Consider the following 16,994-nt stretch of genomic DNA (forward strand, 5'->3'; position numbering starts at 1 on the left):
TTCAAAATTATTTACTTCAGCCTATGAATTATTGTCTATTTAGGGCCAGTCTGGGTGTGAATTTATTTCAGGAGAGCTATATCCTATATTAATGAAACTGCTGCATGACAGACTCATCATGCGAGTGTCTTTATGTAGGAACGTATTAGTACTGATTTAGAAAAGAACAGTGAGCTGTGAAAAACGAGGAAATTTATTAATGCAGACCTAGAATGTATCAACCTTCTTGTTTTTCTATTGTAGCAGGTAAGTATCTCTTGATGAATATATGTAATTTCCTCTAGATCATCACGGACACATCGTGTATCTGGATGTTTACATATCAACATCAGTGATAAAATTATTTACACAAACGATTTCATATTAGAAATGTAGTCTTCTAACTACAGTTACACGTGTGGTAATTCATTTATGTGTTGGTTTATAACGCAGGATTTGAAAGGTACCACATCAGGTGCATAAAAATTCATACAACGTGTGAACACGTCTAACAGAGTAAAGCCTTGTTGACAGAACGAAATACCTGCTATTGTCAGAACTGTGTGGAGCTACTGCAGCAGCAAAGAACTTCTAGATGCAAATCTAGTGAGGACAAGCTCTCTTAAGTGCTACTTTGTAAAATATTACACCACCACTATTATTGTAAAATAGCCACCCACTGTTTCTGGGGCAATGTAAGGACCTGATCTTGCAAAGCCTTACTAACGTTAATGATCTGTAGTCACATAAACATCCTTATAAGCACTTGCAAAGAAAACTGGGGCCCCTGAGGATGAAGACTGCTATATGCTTGTCAATAAGTATTACTAAAAAAGTCTATGAGCTAGAGGATAATTAAAATCAAAAATACGGTTGGCTTCATGTTTTCCATGGAGATAATGAAATGCAAACATGGAATTATGAAAGTGGTTGAAGTAGTGAATTCTGGAAGTACATAAGCTCAGTCATCTCAACCTGAAACATACTAAACTAAAAATGACTTTGAACTGAATACTTTTAAGTTTCTCAGGAAAGAGTAATTAATGAGTAAAATCAAATGCCTCAACTTTTTCTGTACGTCTTTAGCAATGAGTATAATGGCTTACTATGCCGAGTCACACACCTGCGTACAGATAAATAGGGATTGATTTGAATTTGTGGAGCGTGGAAGTGGTTTTAATACCATTATCACTGCAATACTAAGGCAATGTTATGTTACCTGTTTTTTCTGACTCTTTCATACCCAGCTCACAGCTCAGCCACCAACTTCTGCAGAGCTCTGGTACCTTTGAAAGTGCCATTTCATTTGTCCTCTATCAACTGAGGCAGCGTTAGCTGTGGCTCTGCTGACTGAGGACTTCTGGGTGCCATCTCACAGCCTGACTTCAGTTCAGACCTTTTTGGGTTGTTTTGTCCAAGCTGTTCACCAGCTCCCAGAACATGATAACCAGGAGGCTGTTGATGAAGCTAGAGGGGTTTGGTTTAAATCAGGTTTTAGAAGGTATTTCTTTATGCAGCAAACTTCTGAAACTTGGTGCAAGAGGAGATTGTGGAGGCGGTCAGTCTCAGCTGCTTTAAAATGGATTAGAGGAACTGATAAACATCTGGTCCATAAAAAAGTCTGTAAATGGCAACTAGAATGGCTTAGGCAGTGATGTGCTGTCCTGCTTTCCTTGTACAAAAGTTGTCAACAAACTGCAGAAATGGTCAGGCTCTGGTGCTTTTTATAAACTGCATCTCCTGCTTGCAGTTTTGCAGGCAGACTGCTAGGTTGCATGGAACAGGTGTTATTATCTTAAGTTAAAACTGCCTTATTATTACTCTCCCTTGTTTAGGAAAGCTTCCTTACTTTGGGTATTCTTGAATACAACACCCTAATTTTTCCCTGGGAAGCTCAAAATTTTAGTTTGATCCATTCTTTTTATTTTTTCCTAGTGGACCAGGCATTTTGCCATTTGCTTGCTAAATTTTTTATTTTTTTTTTTTACATGTGCTTAAACACACAGGAACAATAACTGGTCTGCATTTTTCCTGCCAAGTCAAAATCTTCAGGAAATAAGTTACTTGGGGGATTTTCTACTCCATCATCATACTAAACATTTCTGAGACTGTGTGGAACAGTCCCGTTTTCATGAAAAGATGAAGAATAATGTGACATGGTTATCCAAATCAGTGTGCTACGAAATTTTTCTCTCTCTCTTTTTTCACTGCTATTCATTGTGGCCATTTGGGATCATAACTTATCTGAGGAGGGTCGGTCCTGCAAGGCAGTAGACATCCCTTCGAGAAGCAATATACTTTCATCTCCTGTTGATTGTAGTAGGGTGTAAAGGTGCTCTGAACCTTGTGGTATCTGGCCCCAACACTTCGGTTCTTTCAAAACCTGCAGCACTTTGGCTATGTCACAAGTTGCCGGATTCTCTTACCTGAAAGAGAATGGGTTTGATTTTAGTAATTTTTACTTCTTTCTTCCTAAAATAACAGTGCTTACTGTTAAATGTCACTGCATTACTCCTTAGCTTTTGGGCTGCAAACATCTGCTGCTTTTATGGGATAAATTCAGGCTGCTAGCTAGAGTGTTAAAGCTTCCAGGGAGGCTGTTCAAACTCCTGTACTTTGTGGATTTATCACCAGTTGTTGACAGATTGCAGTAGCTTAGGAAAATCTTTGGACACCAATTTGAAGGAAGCTGCTTCAGGAAAGTAAAGGCTTCATACTCAAAACCGATCTTTCAAGTTCCCCCCCCCCCCCCCCCCCCCCGCCTCGCTTTGATTTGCAGATGTGGGTATCGTTTGATACATTCCCCCTTCAGGATGGTTCAGTAACCTCTGCAGCTCAACTTTTTTAGGCAACGCATGAATACAGTCCGAATATTAGAAAGAAATGTTCCTCCTTGGGAAATTAGCAAGGAGAGTGAACATAAAAATAATGCTTAATTTGTCTTTAAACCTAATTGCATGTTTGCTGAGTGATACTGGCATTTAAATGGAATTAACTTGGCTGTGTGTAGGAGTATCAATAAGGTAACTCAGAAATATATTTGCCTATTTCTGTTTCCATTATGCGTTGGAATACAATTTTATGCAAGGCTAGTTTAATGGGGAAACAATATTTTAGAAGGTTGTTATTGCAGCCATAAAGGTCAACAGCTTTATTTAAGCTTTATTTATTTTTTTTTTTAAATGGGGGGTGTGGGGGAAAGAAGATATTAAGCAAACCTAACATTTTTATTCATTTTTCCATGTCTTCCTTTTACCACATGTCATAAAATAAAATATGATGTTTTCTTGACTCTTTTTCAGGTGGAAAAGCCTGTCCCCCTGACAGAGCCCTGCAGGAGCACCGTGCCTGTAATGATCACCCGTGCGTGCATTTCTTCTGGGAAACTTCTCCCTGGAGCTCTTGCTCTGAAGACGTGCTGGTAACTGCACTCAACACAACCATTAACTGGAGCAAAGAAGCGACTTGTGGGGTGGGCATACAGACAAGGAAAGTCTTCTGCATGAAGAGCAGTTCTGGCCAGGTCACACCAAAAAGGTATTTAAAGAAAAGTTATTAGTGATTATTTGTAATTGCAATACGTGACATACAAAGGCATTTTCAGCTAGTGTATGGAATCTGCAGTGCTGAAAATAATTTCATTTCAGGTTTAATTCTTGAGCTACTATTCCATCACTACTATGAAAGGGATACTAATATGTAATGAAAATAAATAACTAGCCCATTTTTAATTTTCTCTGTAGATCCAAGCAAAATGCATGCTTTTAGTGGTGTAGATTTTTTTGCTGTAGCTGCTCTCAATTTTCTGGAAATATTTTTCCTGAAGGACAAGTGTGAGGAAAATACAAAGTAAATCTGAATATAACATTCATCTATACATTATTAACAATGCTGTAATAAAATAGAAACAAATACATTGCATTATATTTACACCACAACAAGGCAGAACCATACATGTAATCTATATCTTTCAGTTGATTTATATAGCTTCTATAATGTGATACCAACACAACAAAATTATGTATTCTGCAATACAAATATTCCAAATTTTGCTTTGCTTTACTAAATGGCGAAAATAAGTAGCACAGATGTTTTCCCTAATATCAAAAAACAAGACATTGCTAATTATTTTTTGCACTTTTAATGAGTCTAGAGGCTTACAATCGAGTTTCATTTCTTATTGTAGCTCTCAAAACAATCCTGTTCATGTAAGCAGACTGTGTTGATTTCAGTAAAGTTAATTAAAATTCTTGAGGTTAATGAGATTAACTAAATAAAAGGAGGGAAATGTAGTATTCATTTGTATCTAGAATCCATTGATATGCTGTAACTTTACCTAATTAAACATATTGTTTATAGAGCTATATGAGGTCTAAACTAATTGTTTTCCCCCCTCCACTTTTGAGATGGTGTAAGGGGAAATGGAACAAGAGGGGGTAAGTAAATACTTGAGTGAAGTACGTGAAGGGAAACCAGAGTTTCAGTGCTGAAAAAAATCCTTCCAAAAGAAGATATTTGTATACTGGGGACTTCAGAAAGTGCCTGTCCTTGGCTTTGGTGTGGTGGCTACAGTGCCGTGCTGTTCCTCATGTAATGGAAGCGGCTGGATCAAAAAGGACTGCTGAGTTCTTAAAAGAGCTTTTTAGTGATTTTTTTTTTCTTTTGTTGCTGTGCTGCGTATTCTTCTTATGGTCATAATTGTCTTAAAAAGAAAAAGCTTAAACCTCTAGAAGTCTTCAGGAAGAAGGTTCCAAGTGAAGGAATAAAAACTCCATGTTTCAAAATTAAGTATTACCTTGTAAATACCCAGGAGGGCCTGACCAGTCTGGTGACTGGGTGGAGGGCAGCCCTCCTCCCTGGGGGCACCAGTGATGGCAATAGTGTATTTTATGTTTGAGTTGTTGAAAACTGACCCAAAGTAATGCTGGAGTTAGAACTGCTGTGGTGGAAGTCTACCGTTCACTTGGCTTCAGAAATGGGTTGTGTTACGTAAACAACGTTTGTGTGTTGGCATAGTGTGGTTTTTTTGTTTTCTGCATTTTTCCTGATTTCCTGAAGAAAAATTACACCATACCCAGAGAAGGTGCAAGGCACAGAAAGCCAAAGAAAACTTAAATGTTTGCAGAAAAATATTTCAGTGTCTTCTTCTAGATGGCAGAAATCTGCCCTCTAGGATAATCAGCTAAATGAGAAGGCATGTCTCTTTGTATTTATTTTATTTTAAATTACACCTCCAAGTACCTTATTACTATCTTAGTAACAGAAGTTTGACTGTAAGTTTTATTTTCTTTCCTAGTAGTGTTCAGTGGCAAATTCATCTTTCAAATGGGTTCATTTTGCATTGCATACATTACTAAGTATTTTTGAGTGATCATTCTACTAGAAATTAATAAAAATTTAAAAACAGTAATTCCCTTTCTGTTCCCTGACTTGAAATGCAAGGTCTGCCTGATCCCAGAAAATTGTCCGTTTTCCACCCTTTTAATTTCTATGTATCAACTCTGCCTGAAACTTTTATTAGAATACGCATGACATATTTTTCATTTAGGAGTTAAAAATTAATTAAAAAAGAAAATATAGAGCTCTTCATACTATACTGTGTTGTACAATTTTGTAAATAACAGTTGAGGCCTCAATCAAAGATCACTTTAAGCTATATTTGCGTTTCCTAGGGGTTGAAAATGGAGGAATACAATGTTGGGCCTTACACACAGTTGCAAGTGCTTTGAAGGCTCTTGTATGTTGTGTTAAACCAGGACTACCTTATAAACATAACTACTCGCTTTCTTCGGTAATAAATAGATCTGTTTTGCTTCAGTGAGCTTTGTATTTTAGGCATCATAGACAGTTACATTTAGCCTGTAGTCATCAAGCCAAGCTCCACTTTTGTAGCCTGTAGTCATCAAGCCAAGCTCCACTTTTTTCAGTAGTATTATTATTATTTTTAATCTTTGAAGTGTACTAAATTCAGTTGGATTACATGAGTGCAAAGGAGAAGAAAAATGAGGCTTGCCATGACCAGGAGTGATGTCTTTGGTATGGCAGTATGTTCACAGCCCTGTGAGAGTCTTAGGAGTAAACCATTTCTCAGTAGTTTTCATTTTTTATTATATTTTATCTTATCTTTGCTTTTGGTTCAATAGATGTCCAGAGTCCATCAGACCTGAGACTGTGCGGCCGTGTCTTCTCCTCTGCAAGAAAGACTGCATTGTTACGCCTTTCAGTGAGTGGACTCGCTGCCCAACAGCATGTCAGCCTGGTAAGCCTTTAAGAAGTCAAGATTTGGGAAAAAAAATAGAGAATTGCCCTAGAAACATGCAGTAGTTGTAGCTCATGTCAGTCTAATAATTTTATGGGCATTTGTCTGAACGACTTGCAGTGTTGTTGACACTAATGTTGTTGGGATACTTGTGAGCAGATTTGGAGGTGTAAGTTCTTTTTACCTGGAATAAATTCCTTTTGGGCTTCTGCCTTCAGAGTCAGAAGTCCAAGGTCCCAGCGCTGTATGGCTATAAATGGAGTTGCTTTATTGTATGAAGTTTATTTCTCCTGACCAACCAATACATACAGGGCTGTGCAGTTATCTCCTGTGCTTCATGGCTTTTCAAGGACCATACGTGTCTTTGATCTAGTTGGTTAGCTTTTGTACGCCAAGCGTTTAGGAAAGTTTCCTTATAATGATCTAGTGGTTTTTGTGACAAATTTGTGTGTTTCATTAATTGTTCTGATGAAAGCCTTCTCAGTTATCGGAGTGTTTCATTGTTGTTGGTGGCTTCCTTGCCCTTCAAAGATTCTCAGTGGATGCTCTGGCATACTCCTTGTTAGATTTCACAGGAAAATGAGTTGCTTTCTAAAACAGTGAATCCTGTTTTAATTAGCAATTTATTTTTAGACTTTAAATGGGCTGATTATGAAGAAGTAGAATAAATTACCTGGTAAATTACTTTGTTTATTAAATAATAGTCTACAATTAAAATGAGAAGAAATTAATTATTTAACCTCCTTGGCAGTGTTATCATTTTAATATAATTCTAAATTAAAACTTCTTAGATGGGGGAGTTTGCTTTTTGCTAAATCTGTTATTGATATGGCTGCATTGCAAGTTTGGGGTTTTTTTTAATTTGCATTGTGCAATTAAAACCTCAGCATGATAATGAAATTTCAAAACCACTATACATATGTGAGTTGTTAGGAGTTTTGGGTTTTTTTTATAGAAAAGTTGTATTTAATGAAAACAATATACAGATGGTGAATTACTAAGCAGATCAAGCAGGCACAGGTATTGCCTGGCAGATTTAAAATTAAATGTGTACCAGCATAAGATCAGAACTTAGACAAACATGCAATCACTAAATCAGCTTTACACAGAACTTTACCAGTTAGGCTGTTTGTAGTTTATCTGAGAAAATGCGTCCAACTTTACTATCTAACAATAAAAAAGCTGACATTTTCCCTACATTTAAATGTCATCAGACAACTGGCTGTCTTTTGGCGAAGGATTATCTCATACTTCAGAAGTGTAGGCAGCGGTGAACTTAGGGCTATAACAGATGGATGGACAACATAATTCACAAAAGAAGTGCAATTGAATCCAAACACCTGTTGGTGAGGCAGGAACAGAGAGGTTGCTGCAAGTTATTGATTCTCTGCCATTTCAGATACTTACAGGTGACAACTGTCTACCTCAGTCTTCTATAATATATCTGTTTTAATGGGTCTTTGAGGATAAATCGAAACAAGAATCAAAGAATCGATACAGAGGTTTCAGAATATGAAATGGTTTGAATGAGCAGCATGTAGATTTCCCTTTGTCACCCGCTTTCCTGGTGGGGAAGGTGTCCTGGGGAGGTAACTGATTTCAACATGGGTGATGTGCTCTCTGATCTGTCAACATAGATTTAAAATGGGGAGATTAAAAAAAGCAAGTACCTGACAATAAATACATTTTTCATCTTCCTACTGAAAGTGGATGGTATCTATAAGTACTTCTCCTTTTCTGGCCATTGGTTGTCCAGGGGGAAGGTTAGAAATTTCACTGTTAGGTAATTCTTTTAACAAGTTTACATGAAATATTAGGTAGTAACTGTCCTGTTTATTTCCCCGTGCCTTAAATCAGATTTGAAGCAAGATGAGGTGCAAGTGGATTAAAATGCATGGCATGCCACAAAAAGAAATGCCAGTGACCTCTACTTCGTGTTAGAGAGCTTCTGTCAAGGACCTGCCACTTCCAGTTCTCCTAAACAAACACTCAACCAGAGCTGGTCAAAATTGAAGACTTACCCCTTCAAAAGCTTTTAACTGTACAAAAATACAGGACGCAGCGCTGATTTTGGTGACTAAAATCTTGGAGAATCTGTCCTTATTTGACTGCTCAGAGCCTTGTGTTGACCAGACTCTGTCTTTCCGTCTGGTCAGGGGCAAAGGGCATGGAGCTGAGTGTTTAGTGTAAAAGCTGGACCAGGCATAGCACACTTGAGAGTAGTCAACAGGGATTTTGTCCCTCACCTGAGAATAGTGATGCACCTTTCCACGCCCTGGGCAGAGTACTGGGGAAGACCTGGGGATCAAATGCAGAAGAAGGAAAGGTACAAGAGCAGGGGAGGCATGAGAAGAGTGGATTGATAGAAGGAGTCATATGGCTCTGAGCTGTACGGAGAGGAGACTGGAGGCTGGTGGGACAGGATGTGGGAGTGGAAGCAGAAGTGAGGCAACCCCAAAATTCTCAAACAGCATTATCCAAGTTGCAAAGTCAAGGACATAGAAGTGTCATGGTTTAATCCCATTGGGCAACTAACTTCCCACCACAGCTGCTTGCTCACTCCCTCCTGGTGGGATGGGAAAGATAATAAGAAGAGTGTAAGTGAAAAAACCATGTTGAGAAAAAAGTTTAATAAGTAAAGCAAAAGCTGCACCTGCAAGCAAAGCAAACGAAGGAATTCATTCACCATTTCTTATGGGCGGGCAGGTTGGTATTCAGCCATCCTCGGGAAAGCCGGGCTCCATCACACATAACCATTACTTGGGCAGACAAATGCCATCACCGTGAGTGTCCCCCCTTCCTTCTTCCTTGCTGAGCTTATATACTCAGCATGTCATTCAGTGGTATGGGATATTACTGGGGTCAGCTGTCCCGGCTGTGTCCCCCCCCAGCTCCCTGTGCAGCCCCATCCCCCTCGCTGGTGGGGTGGGTGAGGGGCAGAAAAGCCCTGGGCTCAGCAGTAATGAAACATCTGGATTAGCAACACTGTTTCCAGCAGAAATCCAAAACAGAGCCCCATAGGAGCTCCTAGGAAGAAAATTAACTCTACCCCAGCCAAAACCAGCACAATATTTCTCTGTGGCCTTTTTATTACAGAAAAAATATGTCCTAGAATTACTTACCAGAGCAAAGCTTTTCAAGGAGTGCTTGACGAAAATGTTTCAGATAAAAATTCACTTTATTTTCTGTGTGTCCCCTGGCACGGGAATTAAGGTTGGGTTTGGATCGTGGGTGGCCAGAAGGTGTTGCCAGCTGCAGGCGAGGCTGTCCTACCCTCATGTCCCCCCTTCAGAACTCGTCAAAGCCTCATCGCTGTCACCTTTGACTAGTTTTCTGCTGTCTCAGAGCTAAATAGCTTCTAAATTTGGCCCTGAAATCCTGGCTGGGTTCTCCTCTGGACCTCTCTCCCACTTTTCTATACATCTCCTTGGCTGTGTGGTGATGCTCTTAATTACAGCTGTAGGTGCCAGGGGAGCTGTAAGCACAGAAACAGAGCCAGCCAAAACCAGCGCAAGAAGTTAAGATGGTCTTGAGATCCTGAGGCTTGATTTTTTCAATGGCCAAGCCATCATACCCATGCTTGAAATCAGCTGAAATTTGGCTTTAAAAGGACAGTCCTACATAATGCTAATACTCTGGAAAATCAGGCTATATCAATTTTAAATGAGATATAAAAATTATGTTCATTAGCATTTGTAAGGAATGCTGTAGAAAAGCCAATGAGGAAATTCAATTTTGAAAATGGGGTTTGAGTAATGTGCAATAAATGTTGAGGATAATTTAGTTTCTTGAGGTGGAGAAAATTACTGTGGGAAGCTCATTTAGATTTGGTACTGAGTAATAGGGAGGAAATGGCTAAGATTCTAATGGTGGTAGATAATTTGAATGAAAATCATCACAAAGTGATAGAGTTCATGATTCTTAGGAGAAGGGAAGGATGGCAGTATCAGTAAGACACTTAAAAAAAAAAGATGGACTTCAACAAACTGAGAGAATTGGTAGCTATACCTCTTGGAAACATGTTCTATGCAAACGGGAGTCTAGATGTCCTGGAAGCTACCAAAAAAATCTGTAACAAAGGGTGGAATCCCTACTGGATTCTGTGTTCTGTCCTGAAACTACCATAGTAACAAATGAGTAGCGCAGGGGAACAAGGTATGTGTAAGTCTGTATATGATATGCATGTTCAAGCTTCAAACCATGAAGAGAAAACATCAAACACAGCTAGAGAAGCCCTTTATAACATCATCAGTGCTCAGAATTGTTTTTCCTTTTTGCTTGTCAAATTGTTTCACAAAAATTAGAAACAAGAAATGGAGAATGCAAGTTGCACTGTAAGAGGATATTAGTGAACAGCAGTTACATGAATGGGTTAAAAGTAATGGAAAACTGAATGACATATATGCCCATTACTTTCTGAGAAACAAGGGAAACACAGCATAGGGAATGTGCAGTTGCTGCTGTTGTTTCCTGTCTGCATCCAGGAGAGGAATGGACTAAAGAATAAGTATTTCCATAAATTAGATGTTCCCATGTCTGTAGGGCTGTATGAATAGAGAAGGAAGTAATGAAGTAACTCCAGAGCATCTAGCAACTGTCTTCTGGGTGAGAAATTGCAAAGTCACTAAGAAACTAACTAAAACTTAGTAATACCAAGACAAACCAACCAACCAACACCCTTTCCCTCACTGGCCCCACCATCCCCTCCAAAGAAAAAAAGGTCAAGGAAGTTGTAGAAAACCACCAGAACAAGTTATTACTTAAGATATAAACATTTCAAGGATCAGATTCTAATAAACTGGCCAGTATGGATTTATTGAGAACAAATCATGCCCAAGAAATTTAATCTTTGTTTTTGACAGCGTAGCTGCTCTAATTAAGGGAAGTAGTAGATTTTTGACACATTAAACTTTTATCAGGAAGCTGAGGAACAGTGACTGGAATTACATCACTGTTAAATGGGTACTCAGCTGCTTGAAAAATAAGAGTCTGTCTCCTTTACTGCCTGCCATCAGGTATTGGTACGCATTGGTAAGATCCCACGAGCCTTCTCCTTTCCAGGCTGAAGATCCCAGCTTTCCTGGTCTCTTTTTGAGTATCAGATGCTCCAGTCCCTAGTCTTTGTGGCCATTCACTCGACTAACTCCAGTATGCCCAAGTCCTCCTCCTGGGAAGCCCAGAACTCAACATGCCGCCATCCAATTGTCTCACCAGTGCTGAGTAGAGGGAAAGGATCACCTTCCTCAACCTGCTGATGATGGTTTCCTTAATGCAGCCCGGAATGCTGTGGCCCTTCTTTGCTGTAAGGACACATTGCTCCCTCTGGTCACCTTGTCCGTCAGGACCCCCCTGTCTGTCTCTTCAAAGCTGCTTCCAGTTGGTTGGCTGATAGATGTCCACTGTTCATGATCAAACTGAAACGTAACCCAATGGGAGTCCCACAGAAAACTCTTCTAGCCCCAGCCCTATGTGATATTTGTCTGAACAGCTTATGTGCTTGAATAATAACATTAGTGGATGGTGCGGAGCTGAAAGAGGAAGCAAAGACAATAGACAATATATTAAATGAGATTTAAATAATTGAGAAACTTCTCAAAACATGACTTGGGAAGGAAGAGTTGATTGCACAAAGACAGAATGGGCGGTAAAGACATAAGTACTGTCTCAGGCTCCTTTGGAGATACGATGAACTACAAAATGAATGCAAGACAACAATTTGAAATGTTAAAACTCATAATGGGCTTGTCAAATTCATGTAGTATGTGAAACAACAAAGGCGTTCCTGTACTGGGTGCAGGTGAGGCTGCAGGTGTCATTCCTTGGGCACAGTGTTGTAAGAAAGCAAGCAATGAGAGGTCATGACTAGGACCTATGAAGAACTGGGGTTCCTTAGTTTAGAGAGAGGAAGACTTAGAGTGGATACAAGCTGTTGGAATTTCATAAAGGTTATGCATCAGATGATAGGGATAAACTTTTTTAGCAGCTGGGGTTAGCAACCTCCTGCCAGGTCCAAAGTCCCTTTACGGTGATCTTACCACAGGGGTAGCACGTGCCTGAGTGAGGACTTCTGTAACTTGCTATTTTTAGAGCCAGTCATTTTTACTGGATCTGTACTTGTACTTTGTGTTCATGGTGTGACTTTTCCTACGTTTTCCTTCTGCTCTAACGCACTGTAATCTTGCTACTGCAGCTTTGGCCTTATCTTGAACTGGAAAAATTATACTTGTAAGTGAGCTAATGTACACACGGCTTTCCTCTCTCAGACAAATTTGATGAAGTCCAGTATTAAAAGATGTTTACCTGGTCTGGAATCCTTTCTAGAGTTCTGCTGAGTTCCCTTTTCAGTTTTCTAGCGTCTGTTTTTGAAGCATGAGTACAAGTAAATACTAATGCTGTACACACAGGTTAGACCAGCTCTCTGTTTGTACTTGCCACTTACACAGCCAAGGATTGCATTTGTTTTAGATATACAGATATATAGATAAATCTTAACCTTGTCTTTCATCCTGCATTCTGTACTGTAGATTTTGTGGACTGTGTTTCTAGATGGATTGATCTTGCATTGACTCAGATTAAGTAGAGAGTTAGCCTCTGTTGGTCACAGGGGTTTTCCTGTGAGGAAGTTATCCTCTATAATTTCTAGACCCATAAAAATGGGTTACTGGTAGCAGCCTGAGACCACCAGAATGTGTTTTTCAGAAATAAAACCTTCTGTGATGACAATTTGGTTTTTTGGTTTTTATTCTTGTCTCCTGTTCAGGTGTTTAAGTATTTGCTCATACTTATTTTTTTGTCTGATTTGATGTTCTGTGAAATAGACATTTTTTTGATGCATCTCTTAGGCTGTTGATCTATCAACATTCCAGGTGCTGTTTTGCTGAACTACTGGTAATTTCAAAGCAAGTTATGGTAGCTTTTGATCCAACGTACCATTCCTTCCCTTCATTGGGTAGTACCAGAGTGCTCTTAATTTCAAAATATAAACAAAACACAGAGCATGTTTTTGACCAAGATAGCTAGATCACTAACTCGGGGTGCCAACTGTGTCTGAAAGGCAATATTTTTCTTTATTTTATAGGCAATGCCACTGCAGTTAAGCAGTCCCGGTATAGGATTATCATTCAGGATGCTGCCAATGGGGGACAGGCATGCCCAGACACCTTGTATGAAGAAAGAGAATGTGAAGATATTCCCATCTGTCCAGTGTATAGGTAAAAAGACTGGAATCAATCTTTTGCTAGTGGGTGTCTGCTTCTCCAGAAATGACTCGTGTGATTGTCCTGCACAATTCCCACCAGAAAACAACACAATACTGAAAAATGCAGTTACAGACAAATAATGTACCTTGCAGAATTTGTAAAAGTAGAGTTCAAATTCGAGATTTCAGTATATCTGGCATCATCAGAACAAGCACCAATAAACACAGCTCCTATAAATGGTAACCTCAGGGTATGATGTGTTTAAGGAATCTATTACTGGGAACTCCCCCCTCAGTGTATCTAAAAATCAATGCAAGCTATTTTGGGACCACAAGCACTCAACTACCTTAATCATAATTGTATGCTTATTGCAGAAACTCTTTTCTTTTCCCCAGATGCACTCACTCCAGTGAATAATATGCACTTTAAAAAATTCTGATTAGACAAATAGTACAATAGGGCAATTACTCACCACTCCATTAAAATTCTGTGATCCATCTGTTATACAATATTAGTAAATAGAAAAGCATTATATCGTTGCCTATAAATCTCCAGCCCACACATCCTGTAGGACACAGTCTCAGAGCAGAGCAGGGAGCTGAAGGTGGTGCCAAAGCAGGAACTGCACCACTCAGCTCTGCCTGGCTCCGTACCACATTGTGCTATGGAAAGCTGCTTTCTCGTGTTCTTGACTGGCACATCCTTACATTGAAAGCAGATTTGGAACAGCATCAGTTGTATGAGAACAGGCTTGCAGGATGACAGCCTGATTGCAAAGCCCACTGAAGATGTTTGCTGTGTATTTTATGTAACTTTGAACCATGCCCTACAAAAATGAGAAAGGGAAATGGAGGATGATGTGGCTTTCTAGAAGGTGAACTTTGCATCTGAATTTCAGTTCACAATGCTTATTTCAGGAGTATACAACTTTTTGACTATTTTTCCTTAAGTCTCCACAGTATACAATAATTTGTAACTGAAGTTTTTGCCTGGACGTGTTAACCATTTTCCAGTTTTAACCACTTAATTGTTAACCTTTTCCTCTTGCAGGTGGAAGGCACACCACTGGAGTCACTGTGTGCTGGTACCAGATTCAGTGAGACAGGGTGTGCCTGGATATAATGAGGCGTGTGGACATGGTTTGCAGTCAAGGGGTAAGCTTTCTCCATGCAGCCTCCAAATGTTTAAGGTGTTGGAGCGTGGCATTTAAGTAGGTCTTTACGCTTTTACAGCGTCTCATTTGGAAACTGAGTGACTGAAGCACGTCAAGTGTTTGGGAAGTGGACCCATTGTATAGTTTTGCTGTTGTGCTGGACATTAAAGTACCAATAACACGATAGTATGTTTGGAGCACAGGAGTGGATTCATGCCTGGTATTCAAATATCTTTTGCAGTAACCTTCTCTTCTGCCTAAAGGTGAAGCACATGGGCTTCTATCTATCTATCTATCTATAGGCATCTATGAAGTAATCTGTTCTTGGTGCTAAAAGTGGAAAGGATAATTTCCTCATGATTTTAAATTTTACTAATAATTTGCCTGAGGCCTGGTTTTCATTAAGATTATTGGGTAAAGGCTTTGGGCTCCTGCCCTTGGCATAATTAAGCACTTGGAAAATACAGTGATCTCATTGTCTGAACAAGTGTTGAGAAGAATTTCACTGTTCAGAGTATGTGATCAGACTCTGTAGTGGTTCCTGCAGATGGCTGAAGATTTGGCTGTTATCAGTCTCCTGGGAAATCTAACGAAACCTTTAACAAAAGGTTATTTTTATTGAAAAAAAAATTACTATACAGGTATGCTAACTGAAGAAACTTGACATAATAATTTACTCCTTCACAAGGGTAGAAACTATTCTTTAAAGATGAAATGAATTTCTTATATAATCTAGAAACAAAGGAAAAGAAAGAAAAGCCCTGACAGTATGTGGGCTGTATCTGAAAGAAGAAATGTGTTTTAAACTAAAGCTCAAAGGAGTAAATATCTTTAACTACATTTTGACCACAGGCCTTTCCACAAGTTTTTCAAAGAGAGGCCTGTAAATCGAGGTGTCCTAAAATGCATTCCTCAATCTCTGTGTGAAGGGATGGTAATCTTCATGCTCCAGTAGGTGCACAAACTTTGTATTAATCTTATTCTGACAGAATTTGCAGTATAAAACAAGAGTATCACACTTATTTTTACTCTGTGGAGAGTCCGCCAAAAATTACTTAGGCTATGTGCTGTTTTGGAGTAATCACAGAAAAGGAATCTCAGCCTGGTGGATTTAAGCAAAATTTGTTTCAGTGCCACATTCACTTCTTGTAATTAACTTTTTGTAATTAACTGTGGTATTTTAGAAGCTTTGCTTTTTGTAATTACATGTAGTGGTAGAACCAATCTGCTAGGTATTATTGAGGATGAGTGGGGTTTCAGAGAAATGAGTTCTCAGATGAAATCCATGGAAGAAGATTTTAAAGATATTTCCTATGAACAAAATAAGTGATCTCCATGGAGAAGGCAGTTGAAACCAAGCTGCTAACTGACCATATTGCTGCTGAAAGAAAAAGTTGCTGGATTTTCTGCGATTCTGTATCTTATCTATAGCAGTGTTTAGTAAAGGAAACTTTCATAAAGCTGCTGTTCATACCTTACCTTGCTTCTGCTTGATCTCCTCAATAGCAGCTAGCATGTGTGAAGAGGTGCTGTGTGACCACATGGTCAGGGAGGAGCCATTTACCCAAGGGCGGCGTTTGCTTACATGCCTTGCAGGGTCTGGTCAGCTTGTAGACCTCGACACTGGAGGACTTCTGATCCTCTCATTCTTCACTGTGAAGGGGGTCTTTGGAGGTATTTTTCAAGTAACATGTGAGGGGAGGCTAGAGACTTGGGCTTCTTCAGCCTGGAGAAGCATCTAATGGGAGTGAGGTTCACAGAGAAGATGGAGCCACACTCTTCCCAGAGGTGCACGGTGAAATGACAGAAGGTAATAGTCAGGCTGTAGTGAGGGAAATTCTCAGATTGCCTGGAGAGACTGCAGATTCCTTGGACATACTGAAAACTCAACTGAATAAGGTCTTGAGCAGCTTTTTCTAACTTTGAGGTCAGTCCTGCTTAGAGCAGGCATTGGATCTTCAGAGGTCCCTTCTGTTCTAAATTATATTGTATGATTCTGTGAGTCTTTGGGTCTTTTCAGGGAAGTTTGTGCCATCAGTGGAAGAATGCCAGGTGTTACAGATAGATGCTTTCCTGCAATAGGCAGGCACCCTACAAATGGGTTTGCATTTGAGGTATCACCAGCATGCAGTAGTTGGCTTGTATAATGTGTCAGTGTCTTAAGCCAGTAAGTGCTTATTCTCCAAAGAGTATTTATATGAATTCGCCTATTTTCTTTTTTACCATATAACGGCAATTACCCTTTTACCACTGAAGATAACGATGTCCAGAGGTGGCCCCCCCCCGTCCCCCCCCGTCCCCCCCCCCCCCCCGTCACCAATCATTCTGTGATTCTGGGATAATTAGTCTTGCTGTTCCCTAGAGCACCTATTTTTAGATATTTTTTTTTCCTTTTGCTGTCCAT

The 16,994-nt window shown here is 39.5% G+C and overlaps 1 protein-coding gene across 1 annotated transcript in view; it reads left to right on the top strand.

Moving 5' to 3' along the window:
• The window catches only part of THSD7B (thrombospondin type 1 domain containing 7B), a 269,377-nt gene that overhangs the window by 120,899 nt on the left and 131,484 nt on the right, over positions 1-16,994 (top strand). Inside the window, exons 9-12 of the mRNA XM_056350383.1 lie at positions 3,282-3,516; positions 6,123-6,238; positions 13,317-13,449; positions 14,488-14,591. Coding sequence (XP_056206358.1) covers positions 3,282-3,516; positions 6,123-6,238; positions 13,317-13,449; positions 14,488-14,591 — 588 coding nt within the window. The remainder of the gene's footprint in view (positions 1-3,281; positions 3,517-6,122; positions 6,239-13,316; positions 13,450-14,487; positions 14,592-16,994) is intronic.

This window comes from Falco biarmicus, chromosome 8 (assembly GCF_023638135.1).
Source record: "Falco biarmicus isolate bFalBia1 chromosome 8, bFalBia1.pri, whole genome shotgun sequence".
Lineage (NCBI taxonomy): Eukaryota > Metazoa > Chordata > Aves > Falconiformes > Falconidae > Falco > Falco biarmicus.